This window comes from Drosophila tropicalis, unplaced genomic scaffold (assembly GCF_018151085.1).
Source record: "Drosophila tropicalis isolate 14030-0801.00 unplaced genomic scaffold, ASM1815108v1 contig_694, whole genome shotgun sequence".
NCBI lineage: Eukaryota > Metazoa > Arthropoda > Insecta > Diptera > Drosophilidae > Drosophila > Drosophila tropicalis.
Genome location: NW_027173176.1, coordinates 3,004,368 through 3,021,855, shown reverse-complemented (window position 1 = coordinate 3,021,855; position 17,488 = coordinate 3,004,368). Strand labels below are relative to the sequence as shown.

General features: G+C 37.1%; 2 protein-coding genes across 5 annotated transcripts; one reads left to right on the top strand and one right to left on the bottom strand.

The window, feature by feature from the left end:
• Nucleotides 1-546: 546 nt before the first annotated feature.
• LOC137579269 (type 1 phosphatidylinositol 4,5-bisphosphate 4-phosphatase) lies at nucleotides 547-4,378 on the bottom strand. Of its 3 annotated transcripts, none has more exons than XM_068292986.1 (6): nucleotides 4,290-4,378; nucleotides 3,573-3,906; nucleotides 2,046-2,227; nucleotides 1,748-1,957; nucleotides 1,517-1,681; nucleotides 547-1,450 (listed from the first exon to the last, which is right to left on the bottom strand). In XM_068292986.1, the coding sequence occupies exons 2-6, from the start codon at nucleotides 3,703-3,705 to the stop codon at nucleotides 1,334-1,336; spliced, it is 807 nt and encodes a 268-aa protein (XP_068149087.1). In that variant the 5' UTR covers nucleotides 3,706-3,906; nucleotides 4,290-4,378; the 3' UTR covers nucleotides 547-1,333. The 3 variants fall into 3 exon arrangements, with proteins under 3 accessions (XP_068149087.1, XP_068149088.1, XP_068149089.1); XM_068292987.1 differs by lacking the exon at nucleotides 4,290-4,378 and adding an exon at nucleotides 4,089-4,283; XM_068292988.1 differs by lacking the exon at nucleotides 4,290-4,378 and adding an exon at nucleotides 4,056-4,074.
• A 628-nt stretch (nucleotides 4,379-5,006) lies between these two features.
• nudE (Nuclear distribution protein nudE) lies at nucleotides 5,007-9,448 on the top strand. 2 transcript variants are annotated; one of them, XM_068292805.1, is made up of 8 exons: nucleotides 5,007-5,124; nucleotides 5,528-5,742; nucleotides 5,804-5,997; nucleotides 6,062-6,215; nucleotides 6,267-6,540; nucleotides 6,623-6,877; nucleotides 7,345-7,436; nucleotides 7,796-8,232. In XM_068292805.1, the coding sequence occupies exons 3-8, from the start codon at nucleotides 5,918-5,920 to the stop codon at nucleotides 8,117-8,119; spliced, it is 1,179 nt and encodes a 392-aa protein (XP_068148906.1). In that variant the 5' UTR covers nucleotides 5,007-5,124; nucleotides 5,528-5,742; nucleotides 5,804-5,917; the 3' UTR covers nucleotides 8,120-8,232. The 2 variants fall into 2 exon arrangements, with proteins under 2 accessions (XP_068148906.1, XP_068148907.1); XM_068292806.1 differs by lacking the exon at nucleotides 7,796-8,232 and adding an exon at nucleotides 8,375-9,448 and having other exon boundaries at nucleotides 5,528-5,997.
• Nucleotides 9,449-17,488: the final 8,040 nt, after the last annotated feature.

The window sequence follows — 17,488 nt, the reverse complement described above, 5'->3', positions numbered from 1 at the left end:
TGTCATTTTAAGGAATCACTAAAAAAAAGTAATCGTTTTTTGTCTTTTTTATTTTATTTACAGTGTATGTATGCTAATATAATGTACTAAATATAAATGGTTGTATACATATATATATATTTCAAAAGTAAACCGTTCCTTTCTTTCATATATATATAGATATATATATAAAGATCGCTCAATTTACACGATTCTGCAGATTTGCTGCCTAAATATTGTTGTTAATGCTGCCATTAGCCATTAGCCAGTTGCATGTTCTTTGTTCTTCCAGACATTTAGTTAATTATATTAAATTATGCATAAAATATTAATTTGTTTTTATGTACTTTTTAATTAGCACTATGTATTAGCATACCCTTTCGAATATTACGTACGTCTAACGCCAGCATTTTGTTTGTCTGTTTGTTTGTGGTTTTTCTATGTACTCGTATGTTGCATGCTTTGTATATATATGTTGCAATGGCGTTAATTGAGAGAAAAAGTGCATTGGATAAATTCTTAGCAGAAGAGGCAACTAATCGAAATCGAAAGCCCAATACGAGTATATGTAGTGGTAATAGTGTTGGTATTATTCATATATGCTGTAACTTTGATTTTGATTTGAGTTCCAAAGAATAAATATATATATAGAAAAATTATTTATGATTTATGGACAAATACAAAAAAGTGGGAGAAAAAAAAAACACAATACAGGACACAATTTTACAAAATAATGATAATATAAGAATTAAAAAAGAGATAGAGAAAACAAAAACAGCGCAAAGTTTTAAAATTTCATCTTATACAATGTGGTTGTGTTGTGTATGTGTGTGTGTGTGTTTGAGTAGGCGTTGGTTGTGCAAAACTAAGTTTCAGGTATTTTTTTCTTCAATTTTGTTTTGTGTTGTCGCTTGAATTCGGATCTAGCTGCATGTTTCTCTTTAAGTATATAATATTCTTACTTTTTGCTTTGTTTATAATTTAGTCTTAAATATGCTTTTGAAATCACTTTTGAATATGGGAAGAGATGTGAGGGAGTGGTTGTTTAATTGGGAGGGTGATATAAACTTATTTTTCCATTCCATTTTGCGGTGTTTAGTGTTTATTTTTGTTTTTTGTTGCTTGTTTGCAGTTGTTTTCTGTTTTTTCCGGTCCTTTTTTATGTTTTTGTTTTGCTGTTTTCTCTTTACTTTACCATTTATGTTTAATATCAAAAGGAATGATATATATGCATAATATATAAATATATATATATATATATATATATGTATGTATATATATATTTTAAAAATAAAAAAAAAACAATGCACTTCCGTATTTAGATGATGTCGCACCGACCAGCGACTTGTTCCTCTTATATAGGGCCATCAATGGCGCTTACTTTAAGGCGGAAATAGTAAACGGAACGCGCCAACATGCTAGCCGCCACCACAAATAAAGCAATATAGAGAATATACATGCCGCCATTACTCTGCAAGGAACACAAGCAATTAATTTAAATCATGGTTACATTGAATCGTATTTTATATTTTCATACCTGTGCATAAGTGTATGTTCCAACTGTGACGCCAATGGCGGCCACCAGGAAGAGCAGAGCCACAATGGCAAACATAACACCACGGCTGTTGGCAAACCGTGAGCCAACCGATGAGACTTTCCTGCAGTGTGGACAACGTGCCAATGCATTGTGAAATGTGTTAAACTGCACCGATGATGATGATGGTTAATTAATATCAAATGCAATTATGGATTTTTTTTATCATGTTACCAAAAACGTGTCCGAGCAATGTCCACAGGTTACACGACACATGCCCGGCATGGTGGGCACGGGCGGAGTAACTGGACTTGGAGCCAGATTAATTATACGCTTGCAATTGGGACGTGGACAAGCGATGCGTTGTGACGAGCTCTTGCAAATTAACAGACAATTGCATGGGCATCTCACATACTTCTTGCCGGGCGGAGCGTTTCTTATGGGCTGAAATAGCAAAGAAAGAGATTTCATTCAGATAAAGAGAGTGTAAGGTGTGAGATGTCAAAGAGAGAGAAGAAGTATGTTCACTTACCGTAGCCTCATTGCAGTGAGTGCATTTGACCACATGTTGCTCCCGCTTCGTAGTTATGTCAATCATGTTCTGACATACCCGACAGGTGACCATCGGTACGCCTCCAGCTCCACCACTCTGCTGATAGGGTGGCGGTAACTCATCAGGTCCAATAAATGGCACCATCGATGGAGCTCCATTGCCTGAGGGTAAACCAGAGATATCAATTAGAAACACAGAAATAATTGGTAACTGATAGAAGGTGGACCTTTTGTGTAAAATAAATACATCTTGTCAGCAATGGCTTTTCAGCAGCACTGCAACAGCTAGAGGCGACGAATGCTTCTTCCCTACTCTCGATGATAATGATAGTTTACGTGTGTGTGTGTGAGCGTTGGTGTGGTAAAGAAAAGAAGATGCGATAAATGCAATTGGGTCAATGTTTCGGTCTATCAATGCAAAGCTCCTGTCTGTCTATAAAACTAAACTAAGCCAGGCCACAATTGGGCCACTTAGAAACAAGTTCGAACTTTGTGTAAAAGACACAAAATAAAATGGAAACTAGAGTAGCCAACTCTTCTAGTTTAACTTAGATCAGCTGGTTTCATGGAATCGTTAAGTGACACCAACATACGATTTGATTCCAATTAATCCGAATTCTTATTGCACCTCAGCTACTCATACATACACATATAAGGTTTACCTTCAGAGTCTTAAATTCAAGGATTTTCATGCCCAGTTCTTTGTGATCTTTAAACGAAAGGCCAATCCTATGGGCCTTCTTTTGTTTAAAGTCCAGTCGAAGAAGAAGAGGATTCTAAAAATATCTTTTGAATGGGGCAGTGTATGCAGATATATACATGGGCAATGCCAGATGATCAGGTTCCTGGGTAAACAATGAAACTGTTTAAGCTGATGCTGTAGCAATCACTGAAGACAGTGAAAGAGAAGGAGGAACGGCGGGTGTTGCATATGTATGTATAAGGGTACGCCGATAATGGAAAATACGGGTATGGGTGACTCATGCAACGTTTTGCTGATTAAACAGCTGTGTTGCTCACTACTTTATCAAAAGTAGAGAGAGCGAGGGAGACAGAGCAGAGCAAGTAAGAGTGAGGAAGAGCATAAACAATAACAACGCCAATAGATGGTGGAAATTTTTATCGGCATCAAATTACCTGACTACCGGCACCCACTCATCACAACCCAAACTCTCACCATCATCCCTAAGTCAGGGCCATATGAGTCGGGGGGTGGCGGGAGGCATGGGCGATTGGGTGGGTGGGTACAAAGTGTGAAAATCTGCGTGGAAATGCACACAAAGAGACGCGAAAGCGACATACAACTTTAAATCAAAGTTGCTAGCAATGTGGGACGCACACTTGTTGGGTTTCTAGCGAGAAACGAGAGACCCAACCAACCTATCCGAGTCGTAGGGGCGAGGCGAGTCAAGTTGAACGCCCGCTGCCACCATTCGCCTAGGTATTTCTCAAATCAATCAATTTTCATCTACGTATGTATGTTGGTATCCCCCCACTATATACGCACCATCCTCGTTGTTGGGTGCAGCAGCGGCTGAGCTGCTGCCCGGATTCTCGGAGCCCTCATCCACAGCTGGGGGAAACGTGTACATCGTCGATTGCTCATTATTAATAAGGCTCTGTCTTTCGGGTTCGGCCATTCCGATGACTGCTTTTCTTTCCTCTTTTTGTTTTAAAAATTCTCCTTAACAACAACAACTGAAATAACGAAACCAACTCCCGTTAAAGTGCACTTCTTCCTAGCAATGCTAATGCTTTTTGTTGTTGTTTTTGCTTCTGCTGCGGCTGCTGCTCGTTGTTGTTGTCGCTGCCTTTTCTGCACCGCAACGCAAAAGTCTCAACTAAAACAAAAAAAAAAGAACAGAGAAAATAAAGAGAGAAGTGGAAAAATACACGGTCAATTTTATTGAAAGCATAAATTGTTTAACAAATGAAATATGCTCGGTGCACAATTCTTTCTTTGTTTGATTATTTCAACACTTGTTTTTACTTCTATTCGCTTCTCGTCTTTTTTTTATATTACTTTTCCACTCGTTTTGCGTTTTCTGTTGAATATCCTCCCTCTTCTTCGGCATGCGCCGCAATCAATCAATTTTCTGCTGCACCGCTAATGCAACGCCTATTGCAACATAGGCCGCGAAGTTCTTTTTTTCTTTACTTTTGAAATGTTATCAATAGCTTTAACTTATTTTTTGTTGCCCATTTGTGAGCTATTGTAATTTACCTTATTTTTTGTTGAAATCAGGTTGCACTGCTAGTGATGCCAGCTGGTAACACTGTATTAACCGTAGGGTTCGACAATGCAAAAATAAATGTTGGCTAGAGTTTGGATCTAGTTCTTTTTACACAGCTGACTGATTGGCGGCTTTAAAGTTGAAAGATGTCAGAAAATAATCAAAATAACAATTGTTTGTCTTCCCAAGAAGTGCAGCAATCGAATAATTCAATAAATTACACTCATGATGATAGTAGCAGCTCAAACGACATACAAAGGCCTGCAAATCGAAAACTGCGTCACAAATCGTCCACAACTTCTTCGCCACATCGTAGCTCCTTTCATTTTAAACCTTTGCCCATTATGGTCGTGGGAGAGAACACTTCTTCATCGCCAATATGCTCAAGCCAGCGCCGGGATATAACATTTACGGAACAATGTAGCCTTAGAATTACAGACAGTACGGATTCAGATGAAGAGTTCCATATATCGAATGATAGTAGCAGCAACGACACTACAAGCAAAGCCATACCTTATATTAATCGTTCATTAAAACGCACAGATTGCAAAGTCATTACAAAAATCCAAAAACGCCGACCACGACCCAACAAGTCGATATATAAGAAGTAAATTTCAAATTGCATTTTTCAAAATGCAACTGCGAAAGTAAACAGGGCTACATTAAAGTATTAAATGCTTGTGCATTTGCCAACACTGCTTTTAGACAGACCAGGGTTGGCTTGTGCATTCTTGAAGAGAAGTGGTCAATTTTGATGAGTATAACTATTTATACAGTTTTTATGTAAATAAACCAAATTTTAAGTAATAAAATTAAGTGCAAAGTGTAAGTAAATGTTAAGACATCAATTGACATATGAAATGTAATCGCTTGGTTAACGAATAAAGATTGTAACGGCGTGTGAAAATAAGCGATGATTTCATAAATTTCTTTTTTGCAGCGCGTTGTTGTATGGGAAACTTCGTCGTAGCTTTGAGCGACGCTGTTGCTATTGTTGTTGTTGCTGTTGTTGTTGTGGTGATGGTGGTGATGTTGCGGCGACGTCAACAGACACTAACGACGCACAAAGTGTTTATTTAAGTTAGGTCTATCTGCCATTTAGGGCACCAACAAACACAACAACAATACCAGCAACCAGATGAGAACAGGTGTTCTTAATTGATTTTTCCACATCTTCACCCCTCTCCACTCTTTCTCTCGCTCTCCCCACCACACCATTTACTTTTAGATCAATCTATTGGCTCGACGACTCGCAACTTCACTAATCTTGAACAACTGTGTTTGGGCATTTTTAATCGCTGCAATTAAGACAAAAACACATAATAACAAAAAAAAAAAAAAATCTGCGGCAACAACACAAACACTCAACACAAACGAAAAAAAACGAAAGTGCCACAAAACTTACGAATCAAGTTAGCCTGCCGCCCCCCATACCCCAAAAAAGTATTTATTGAATAAAAATTGAGTTTTCAAATAATTCGAACGAACGAAATTTCAAATTTAGTTTGACCACCGACAAGTACACACATATACATTACAAAAATAATATATAAAATATATTAAATATAAAATCAAATCAAGATAAATAGTGCAAAAGTCTGCAAAGGAATCAAGTAAAATGGAGTCTCCACCAATGTTCAATAGCGTTGAAGATGAGTGCAGATATTGGAAAGAGCGATCCAAGCAATATCACAAAGAGTAAGTACCATCAGCAGCTCAGCAGGTATATGAATTTATTGAAATACTGTTCTTCGAATTCCAGATGGACAGATGTTAAACAGGATTATGATGAATTTGTGGAACAATCACGCGAAATGGAAATCGAAATGGACGCTACTCTGGAGCAAAAACAGAGTATTATTAAAGATCTCAGAGCAAAGCTAAATATGTTTGAGAAAGAAAATGATTCCCTCAAGGTGAATATTCTTTAAAATGTTATGCAAACTTTTGAGACGTTTCCTTTTTAGCTTAAGCTGGACTCGCATGGCATTGAAATGTCGAATATGGAGAAACAGTTGGAGACGGTAAAGAAAGAGCGCGACTCCATGAAAGTATATCTACGTCAGCTGGAACAGAAGAATGATGATTTAGAGCGTGCGCATCGCATTCTCAACGAGAGCATAGAGAATTTTGAGAAAATGTTGGATCAGGCATACGAAAAGAATGCCCTGCTTGAACTGGAGGTAGACGAGAAAGGATTGCTGCAGGAAAAACTGCAGCGGCTCATGGATGAGACGCGAGGTGAGTATACATATACATTGGACATTGTATCAGATGGTGACGTGAGAAAATTAAATTGAAACTTCAATTTTTTTTTGCGCAGATCTCAAACAAGAGCTCAATGTTAAGTCACGATATACGCCAACAAATGGCACTAGCAACAATTCTACAGGCACAGCCGGTAATAGCTCCATGAACTCATCCTCCTCGCTACCTAATGGCATTGTGGCCAATGGTGATATGATGCCGCCACATGACAACATTGTTGCTTCAAAAACCACCACCAGCATCAGCTCGAGCGCCCTCAATGGCAGTTTAGTTAATAAAAACGAATATAATCAACAGCAATCGCTTAAAAGTAAGATACTCAATTCGTTAAAGCAAACCAAACGTGTCCTCAAGCTGCAATCAAAGTCCACTTTCCATTCGAAGCACTGCAAATAGTCTATACTAGGGAAATTTGCGATATTAGTGAAATTAATTTTATGTTTCTTATAAAAAAGATCACACAATGCGTACGTAAAAATAGTTACAAATTTGTTTTTTTTTCTTCTTTTTCTTTGATGAATCTGCTAGCTGAATTAAGTCCATTTCTTTTTTCTGTAATTGTATTTTAAATTATTAAAAACAAACGAAATTATATTTTTTCGAGGCCAAATTTGCAACATTTTTCGTAGGCAATGTGTGTGTCTCTGTATGTTTTGTATATGTAATTATATTTGATTATATTCTGTGTGTTTAACTAATACTAATAATTGTCCCATAAGTTCTCTACACAATCTCGACTAACCTAACCTGCTGTGTATGTGTGCTTTCCTTTTGCAGATCCCGAGAACCTAATCAATGGCAATCCCATGAATGCCAGTTCCCGCACAACGGCGCTGAACATTGTGGCCGACATGTTAAGAAAACTAAACGTAAGTTCCCCATTTACCAAACCCTCCATCTCCCATATATATATACCTATATATATACAATTGGACCAAAAACACACCCCCTTGAAATTTCTTTAGAATTTATCAAATTATATTTGTTACCTATGAAGTTCTATATTAAACTCAATAGAATCTAGACAGAAGACTAATGGCATTTAAATTCATATGCCATGAAGTGTTTTCCACTGGACCAATTGTTTTAGGAAAAGGAAATTGTTTTAAATTGGCTTAGCGAAATTGGAAGTAGGCAGTCTTAATAATAGATGTTGTTGGAGGTGTAATGCTATTATAATTGTATTGAGAAAGATTAGTTTAAATATATATATCTCATATGTTTTTAGTGGGATAAGGCGTTATTGTGTCCTGATTGTGATAAGTTTCGATGCATTTGCGAGCGGCCATCGCCGCCGCCGCTGCCGTTGCCAACGTCGTCGTCGTCGTCGTCATCAGTAGGATCGTTGCTGCCGCCATCGGGCAGCGAGCCGAGCCTCTTTCGTCGTGCCTTTGGCGGCAGCAGCAGCTCCTTTGTAACGTCCAGTAGTGCCCAGACAACAACATCCGCCGGCAGCAGCGATGGCAGCTCGAATAACCTCAATTTGGGGTCAAATATTTTTAAACGATTTGCCGAACGCATGCGCAACACTCCGGATGCATCGCCGCTATGACAATTGCCATTACCGAACGCCAGTCAGCATCCTCTCCCCATTTCCTTATTTAAACTTTTTATGTTCATTTGTTTTTATTAATTGCTTTTTGGTTAATAAATTACAAATACAAAGTTTTTTTTCTGTCATACACGTATTTCTTGTGCTTTTGTTGTGTGTCGTAGTTGTTGTAATTAAAATGTGTTAAATGTTGTTTTGCCCCTTTGGCTAACACCACTTTTATGCCATTCTCTCTGTTTGTTGTATGTCTTGCAGGCAATGGAAACAAAATTGAAGACATATCGCGAGCATGCACCACCATCTGCGCAGCCGCGGTCCGTGAGATCAGCACAGCAGGCGAATCACCAATTGACTGGCCTGCCATGCCTTTCCCTCGATACGGAGTAATCGAATGTTGTTTCGTCCATAGCACCAGAGCCCAATGCAGCGCAATGTCTGTGAAAAAGAATGTAGGGTATATACGTACATATATACACGGCATACGGATTATTGGAATATTGTTCAATTTTGCGATTCGTTCATGTTTCAAATGTTAGCGTTAATTTTTTTCTTTCTTTCCGCTGAACTCTGTTTATTTATTTCATTTAACTTGACTTGTATAGAAAAACAAACTTACAAAACAATGCTTACAAAAAACAAAACACTTACAAAAAAAAACGAAAAATTAAGCATTAAAAATTACACAACACAACAAGTTTAATGTGTTGCAGTTTCAAGCCCAACCATATAACATGCCTTAGTATAAATTAAGTGTAAAACAACAAAACCGTTAAGCTTAAGTCTAAAATGAAAAATTGGTTCTCTTTATTGAATACTATAAAGTAAAATTCAATTTTTTTTTTTTTTTTGAGCTGACTAAACTTATGTCTGAAAAACAAAAACAAAAGAAATATGTGCAGCAAAATGGATGCGTCCAAGTATTATGGATCAGCTGATTGAGAACTTATAACAAATACTCGTAGTGTATAGGAAAAGACAACCACACTCATCCAAACACACACACACACACACACACACACACACATATATATATATATGTATATAGATATATATATACACGCACTAAGAATGAGAGAGCGAGCGAGAAAGAGCATACAGTTTTATTGTTTAGTTAAAATTATTTATAAACAAAAAATCAGCTATTTTCTATTTATATTTAGAAGCGAATATAAATGTGTAAAAAGGCAACAGATTATTATATATTATCTATATGTAAATGTATAAAACAAAACCGACACACAAAAAACAACAAACAAAAAAATCTACAACATCAACGAACACACGATAATGTTTAAATAAAGAGAGAAAGATAATTAGTTTTAATAGAAATTCGAATTGGTTTGTCGTATTGTCGATTTGTTGATTTTATCCTGCAGTGCTCCTTGACATATGCAATAAATAATTTATTAGCCAAATATTTGTGATAATTTCAACAAGGCCAAGCTCTCTAGCCATTGTCAAGGTCAACCAACTAACTAAGGGAACGAGATAATAAAAAAGAACTAAGGGCCAAGGTAAGTCTCAGCTCTGTGACGAAGTGTCTATACCCTAACAAAAATGAAAAGTATTTGAATGCAATAAGGTAATATGACATAATTGTTTTAAACTAAAGGACTATATCTTGAAGCTTATAAAGCGGTTTAAGCTAAAGAACAATTAACATGTTTTTATTAGATTCAATGAAATGGTTAAAGAAAGCTTTACAAAATTATAAATAGCGAAATATTTGTAAAATACATAAGTAATTTATTTTAAAGATTAATTTCATTCCTCATCTACAGATATACATACATACATATATTCACAACTGAATTCTGATTTCTGGCTCATAATAGCAATGTACTCTACGCCAGAGCAGAGCATTTATCACTCCCCTCTCAGTCGCTGGAACAAAATTGAGAAAGGAAAAAAAGACAAAAGGAAAACTAAGCTTTGACAATGAAAGCTTTTTTGAATTGAAGGGTTTTTCCCCTCAAATTTTTAGTACAACATCGCCAGAGAGCTTTACCCCAGGATATTATGCTGCCTATTCCAGGTGAAGGTGCCGAAGCCGAAGCTGGGGCTGAGGCTGAAGCTGAAGCTGACCTTGCTAACGGTTAGGTGGGTAAGTCCCCCATATTGGTGGTAGGCTAATGAAAATGCTTTGGTTTTTGTTTAGTCTCATCCGCAAGAATGGAGTTAGATGAGACTGTTTTTTTGGCTTTGACTGAGGGACCCCATCTATGTATGTACCAGCATCTAATATATACATACATATATATACATATACATACATATATACATATATAGACTTCATATGAGACGATAAAAATCAAATTTGAAAGTGCAGCAAAAAAAAAAAAAAAAAAAAAAGAAATAAATATATATAAAGACGACAAGCTTTTATCATACGCAGAGCACTTACCAGGAACAGGAGTAGGGATTTATGTCACAAGGAATGAAACAGGGACACAACTACTGCTTGTGGTTGGAGTGCATTGTTAGGTTATGGCAAAAGCAGCAGGAGCAGGAGCTCTCATCTAGCAAAAGGAGCAGCGGCAACCATAAGCGGATTGGGAATGGCACAATGCAATCGCTGTGAGAAAAAAAATTGAGCAGACACAAAGCCATGAGTGTTGAGTGGGCTTTGTGTCTGTGTGTGTGTGTGTGTGTGTGCGTGTATGAGTGAGTGTAAGTATTTTACTCATGCTCTTTAGAAATTTCTTCCATTATTGTTGTTTTTATACATATTTATTTTTAAAAGCAATTTCAAGAATTTTCGCTTTTTTTTTTCCCAAACTTTATCGCCCTGCCATTGCCTGCCTTAATGAACTCCCAGGAGAAGGTGGAAAATTCGCAGCAACTAATTAACTGGACTTATGGCTATATATGTATGTATGCATGTACATATATAGCCATAAGTATGCGAGCCTTCACTTTTCCCACCGTACAAAGGACAACAATCAGAGCAACAGCAACAGCAACAGCAGCAGCAGCAACGCGTCGGCAGGACAGCCATAACAATAAGCACCACAAAGAGCTCACTTGGCAAACATTTGGGCCACCAACACCAAGTGTAATTGTTTTGGCATAAAACAAAAAACCCCAAAAAAAAAAAAAACAAAAAAATCCAACAATGGAAAAGAAACACCAACAAAAAAGAAAAAAGAGAAAAGAGAGAGAGAGCGAGCGAACGCTGAACAGCTCGTAAAAAAATACTGTAGCAAAAAAACAGCTTCAAGTGGAAGCTCTTGAAATCCCTATACTCTATACAGGGTGGCTGCTAAATGTTTAGCAAGAGGACTCTTCTTCCACTTGTCGTCTTTACTGTCGATAAATTGTTAAGCTCAATTTTCACACGGCACTTTTCCATTTTTTCTTATCTTTGTTGCCGATGTTGTTGTTGTTGTCTGGGACAAATATCAAGAGTGTTATACGATATTAATGGAATTTATCAGACATGCCTTGCGGTGGACCTGTATACACATATAATTATACCTACATAGTATAGGCAAAGTAAATGTCTTTGGAATATTGATTTATAAACTAAATGATATTATATTATAATTTAATTAAAAGGCATAACAACTTTCTTCCATTTAAAAATTAATCTAAATAAACTAACGTTAATAGACGATTTTATTTTAAGCCTTGATTTTATAACGAATGTGCATACATATGTAAATACAAATACACAGTGTTTGTTGTTCTCATCTTCTCGCTCTGGCTCACTTGTATAGTACTGATCAGAAATGTAACTGCATTCACTCTCTTGCTCTTTGCTTAGTCATTTCAGCGCTGATCCTAGTCGCGGGAGCTTAGGTAAAGTCTCTTCCGCCCATACAAACATCCGCTCACACACATTGGAGAGCGGGCTCGTTTCTTTGCTCTTCATGTTTTTACATCTTCGTTCACTTTCAAACGTATTTGTTGCTGTAGATTTTAATTGGAACTAGTTCACTGTTACACAATCAAAAATCTGTTGAAGGTTAAGAAAAACGATTAGAAGGGAGTGCTTAACATTTGTGCTTTTTAATATTTGACTAAAGTGATACTAATATTTGTTCTTTTATACTGTATAAAATTACGCATACGCAGGGCATGCCAGCTGAAGTATAAACATTTCGGATAACCATGAGCACCATCAAAATTATGATGGAAGTGGCAAGCCTCGAAGCCTCTTAATTTATGCCCAGACCAATGAACAAAATCTCGCGTGAAGAAAATTTCTGAACAAGTGAAGGTAAGAAATAATGTACTATGTGCGATTAGTGTTTAAAATATAAGCTTATTGGACACTGAAAGCTTGTATGTCTTGTAAATTTAATTACCTAAAATGTTTTCTCAATTACTTTATGTACGTTTTTTTTATATTCATTTTAATAACAAATATTATCGTCAATTTAGTCAATTTTTCGCAGCTTACCGAAAAATGTTATCAATCGAAACTTTAAATTTCGTGAATGGTCGCAATTGAAGTTTATTTCTTGTTCCATTGTGACATTTTGCTTTAGCCTGAATGAATTTGGTGTTTGAATTTGAATGATTTGCTTTTATTTTTCGACACATTTTGGGTTTGCTGATTCACTTCACGATGACACACATTTGACCCATATACGAATCAGAGCTGTTCAATTCACTTTCGCAACACCCTGTATGAGGTATGAGGTATTTTGAGGGGTCATTTGGCAAGAGGTTGGCATGAGGATTGTGTACAAAATTTTGTCGGTATTTATGCGCTTTAAATATTTAAAATACCCGTCGCGACGTCGTAATGTAAGTTCATGGTACATATATTATATAAATATATATGTAGGTACGTACGTACATATATAAAAATATGTATGTACAAACGGAAACGATGATGAGGTAGTACTTACTATGTATCCTCTCTCTCTCTCTCGCGCCTCGGGGTGGTGGCTATTTCGGTGGGTGCCCTCCCCCTCTGGATGTTGGCCCCCGTTATTTCTTGAACCCCGTCTCTGGGTTTTGGGCATGGCATGAGCTGTTGCTCCTGGTTTTTGGTTCAGTCTCTGGTCGTGTGTCCTGTGCCTAAACATCAAACAAAATCGATATGTGGGCGGTGTATATATGATTTTTGGCATAAACAAGCACACATAAACCTAGCCCCGGGTGGGTCTCTCAGGTATGGTCCCTGCTTTGTTTGAACGCCGCAGGACGCTCATTTTTCGTAATGAGTTTGTCTATGTATGTATGTGCGTGTATGTGTGTGAATCTCTTTGCGTGTGTGTGTGTTCCTGACTCGAAGCCAGAACAAATAGCGTGTTTTTTTTTTGTGTTGCCTCTTTTTCTCTTCTCTTGTTTTTTTGATCTATGTATGTATGAATGCAAAATAATAAAAAAGGCATAATTTGCTTTAATACAAGAAACCTTTCAACACACACACGCATGAGGCGTCTCCTAAAGGTCCTTTGTTGCCCTAGCTGCCTTCTGCCTCCTGCCTACTGCCACTCCTGTTTGCTGCTTCTTCAGCTTGTTAGCTTGTCGTTGTTGTTTTCGCCTGTTGCCGGCTTCCGGTTGCTATTACATCCTGTTGCCTTCGATTTGAAGTGTAAATGAAAATGAAATTCATTTGATTAGTCTTTATCGGGGACTGAATGCCTCAGTAGCTGTCGAAGCGTGACTGTGTAATTAGTGCAATCATCAACTGTGACCAATTACCAACTATTTGCCACCCACATTTATATTGGCATTTGGCATTTGCTATCTGCACATCCCATATATCAAGTGCAAATCATTAGAAGATACATATCTACATACATACAGAGATACGGACATACAGAGATTTTAATTAAATTGAATTGACCAATCGATAAACCTTTCGTCTTTGATTCGTTTCGTTGCGTTCTATTGCCTTTGATTTGATTTGTACAAATGCACTACTCTTTCCTCTTATTCTTCATCCCTCTCCAACTAACATGCTCTAGTTGTGGCAGTTTGTTTCCAATTAAGTGCAACAATAAATATGCAAAGTGGCCACTATACATACACATACACACACGCACACCCACACACACATACACACACATAGATGGGAATATGGGTGTGTCACTTTAACTCTATCTCTTTCTTTGCATGTGTGCACTTTCATTAATTGAAGCACTTTTGCTTTTAGTTGACTGCATTTGGCTTTTTGCTTTTGACCGAAATTGTCGCCTTTTAAAAGGCCAAGAAATCCTTTCGATATCTACATATATATGTAATTGTATATATCCGTCAATATATATATTTTTTTTAATGCCTATTCAATTGATTTGTTAACAAACTAAATCTAGACTAAGGTCAACATTTCTGTATGTATTTTATGACACTTTTGAGAGGCGCATAAATGTTAAAAAGTGAAAAGAAAACCTAAACTCCTCGCACCTTTGTGTCTTTATGTGGCAACTGTAGCTCCATCTCCACTCCGCCTTTTCGTATGCCAAATGGCCCAGGACCATTGTCTGGAGCTGCCATTTTGATTTATGTTTGTATACTCTCTCCATAACAAAAAAAAAAAAAAAAAAAAAATAAAGAAAAAAGCAAAAGAAGATACTTACACACGCATATTCATACACGAGTCTCAAAGGTCCATTTTTTGTTGCCACTGACCGGAGACTTCTTAATACAAAAAGGTATACATCAGAAATCAGACCCCTTGGGCACTAGACTTTCACTCGAAAAATACATGTATTGAATTTTTGTGCAAATACTAAGGTAATTCCATCAACTAAGGGCCAATATTATAGCTCTCACTTAAATATTAGTGTCTATTCATTAAACTTTGTTTTTGATTTTCTTTTTTAAATAGCCGCTTTTTATATAATTGGAATTTAAGTTGGCAAATGATTGGTGGTAGAATTGCAAAGTTGATTTCAAAAGTTGAGAAATATAAAGAAAATTTCAGTATTTATAATGACTTCTCAAAAAAGTCTTCTGTTACAATTTACGAAATAAATAACAACAAGATAAATTGTTATATAAAACTTTTTCATCTTTTAAACGGAATCTTGCTTAAGTTTGTGCAGAAAAGTTTCGATTTCATGCTTTGCCCACAAGCCATGGAACACGAATATATATAAAAGCCAAAAGCGAGACGACAAATTGGAGTGGCTCTAAATTCAGTGCCGGATTAGTCATATATCAGGATTAGCAAATGCTACGGGCCAGACGCTTTTAGAGCGTTGTGAAAACATTTTGAATCACTGACATACAATCTGAGCAAAAATAGTTAAACTAGGAAAAATTCATTCTGAAAATATCTCAAAAAATGCCTTTAAACTCCTAAATTTTCGAATCCGTAACATCCTTTTAAATTCAACTTTACTATTAAACCCTGATAACTCGGTACGAAATTCTATAATTAACAACTGACTTATCATTTTTATTTCTCAATATCATGTGAATTCAAAAGCGGATTACAAGAATGTATTTAAGCTTTCTATAAATTTCAATGGGTTTTCTTAACTAAACCACAAATAATATGAGTCTTTTGCATTGGCGTTAAGTGATTGTCGACATAATCCAATCAATTTGATTTTCCTGTTAAAAATGTTACTGGATTAGCAACTCATGTACTTAACACACGTTTTACTATTTGTCCAGGGTCAGTGTGTTAGTGTGTGTGTCGAATTTTGAATAACGTCAAAAAATATCCGCATACTCATCGTGTATATATACATATATAGGTACATATACGTTAGGTGGTTCGCTGTCTCTGGTGGCCATGTAAGCATAGCCCAATTAGGCGTAAACAATTTGTTACTGTGGAAATGTGAGAACCACTAGTTGCTGCTGCCGTTACCGTCCCGTCTGTGCCCCGCCACGTTGAGCCATCCAGCAACCATCATTTGACATTGATAAAGCTGCTGCCCGACCATACTTTATCCATCGGTGTCTCTGTGCGCATATCGTGTGCAAATATTTTTGGGCTATTGATACTCATACGATGCTGTTGCTTTTGCTTTTGCCTTTGCTGTCTGTGTGTGTGTGAACGGTGACCCTGATGCCAACAAACTGTTGCTTTTAGCCCTTGGTAGGCGGGGTTTAGCTCATACAAACACTCACTCAAACCTCCCACTCCAAGATAAAACACACGCACACAGACACAGACAAATACAGCTGGGACATTTTCCCAACATTTCCCCTACGCGCAACAGTTTTTCCATAATACTCTTGATACACCCCATCCACGTACCTCCATCCCCCACATACCACGTCCCTTGTGATATCTTCTACCTTTTTGTGCGGCGGCAGCGACCCACAGACAATTGCCACGGCCAACTTCGTGTCGCCGCCGAACTCCGTTTTTGAGTTAACCGTTAGCTAAGCCAAGAAGCATTGCCAAACAGTAGCTCCATTAGGTGCTCCAGTCTTCTTGGGGACTTGGTAGTGTGTGGAACGTGCTTGGCGCAAATGATACTTATCAGTTATCAGTTTATCTTATAAATATAGAGGAGTAGTAAATGATATTCAATATCTGCAATACAATCATTTTTTTTGGCAAAGTTTTTGGTCGTATTTTGTTTTAGTTATATATACAAAAAAATATATACATACATATATATAAAAATCGTGAGTGTGTTTTTTTTCGTCTTCAAAGAGCCGAAGAAGCATATCAAAAATTAAAGTAAGTAAAGTTGGGCGCCTAAGAGTAGACTATGAATATGACAATATATTAGCCGCTTCTTAGCGATATGTGTGTGTGATGATATGTGTGTGTGTGTGCGTGACACACACAAATATCAAACAAGTTTCAGTTCTCTGTTTTGGTTTTTGTTTTTATTTTGTGTTTTAGTCTGTTTCTTTTTTTCTGTTTGTCTTCCTTTGTTGTTGAGACACTTTTGCTTTTGGCGTGTAAATCTGCCTGTTAAGAGGATTACAATGTTTCCTGTAATTATTATCGCTGCGTGTGTGTAAACTGCTGCAGGGAATTAACTTTGTTTCGATCTAACCATGTTTGACATCAACTGGCATCAGAGGCCAAAACTGGCAGCAGGAGGTTAAAGTGTTTTTGCCATTTAGTTTTTAGTGCAGCACATACACACTCCCACACACTCCACTCATAGAAATCGAGCATCTTATTCTTCATTTCTCTTCTCTCTGATATTTATTTATGCGCTGGCACACTCTTGGGCACACACACACACACACATACACACAACTCCTATGTGTGTCCTCGTGATACACTTAATCCGACATTTACAATTTTTGCTTAAGGATTTATTTATGGATTCAATATGTGTACAACGTTTACATTTCTGTTGCTTTGCGTGACTGAGTATATGTGTAGGTGTACGCGCTTGTGTGCGTGTGTGTGCATGTGTGTCTATGGGAACCTTTGCGCATATTATAGAATGCTTCAATGCTCCTCCCAATCTGGCTATCCTT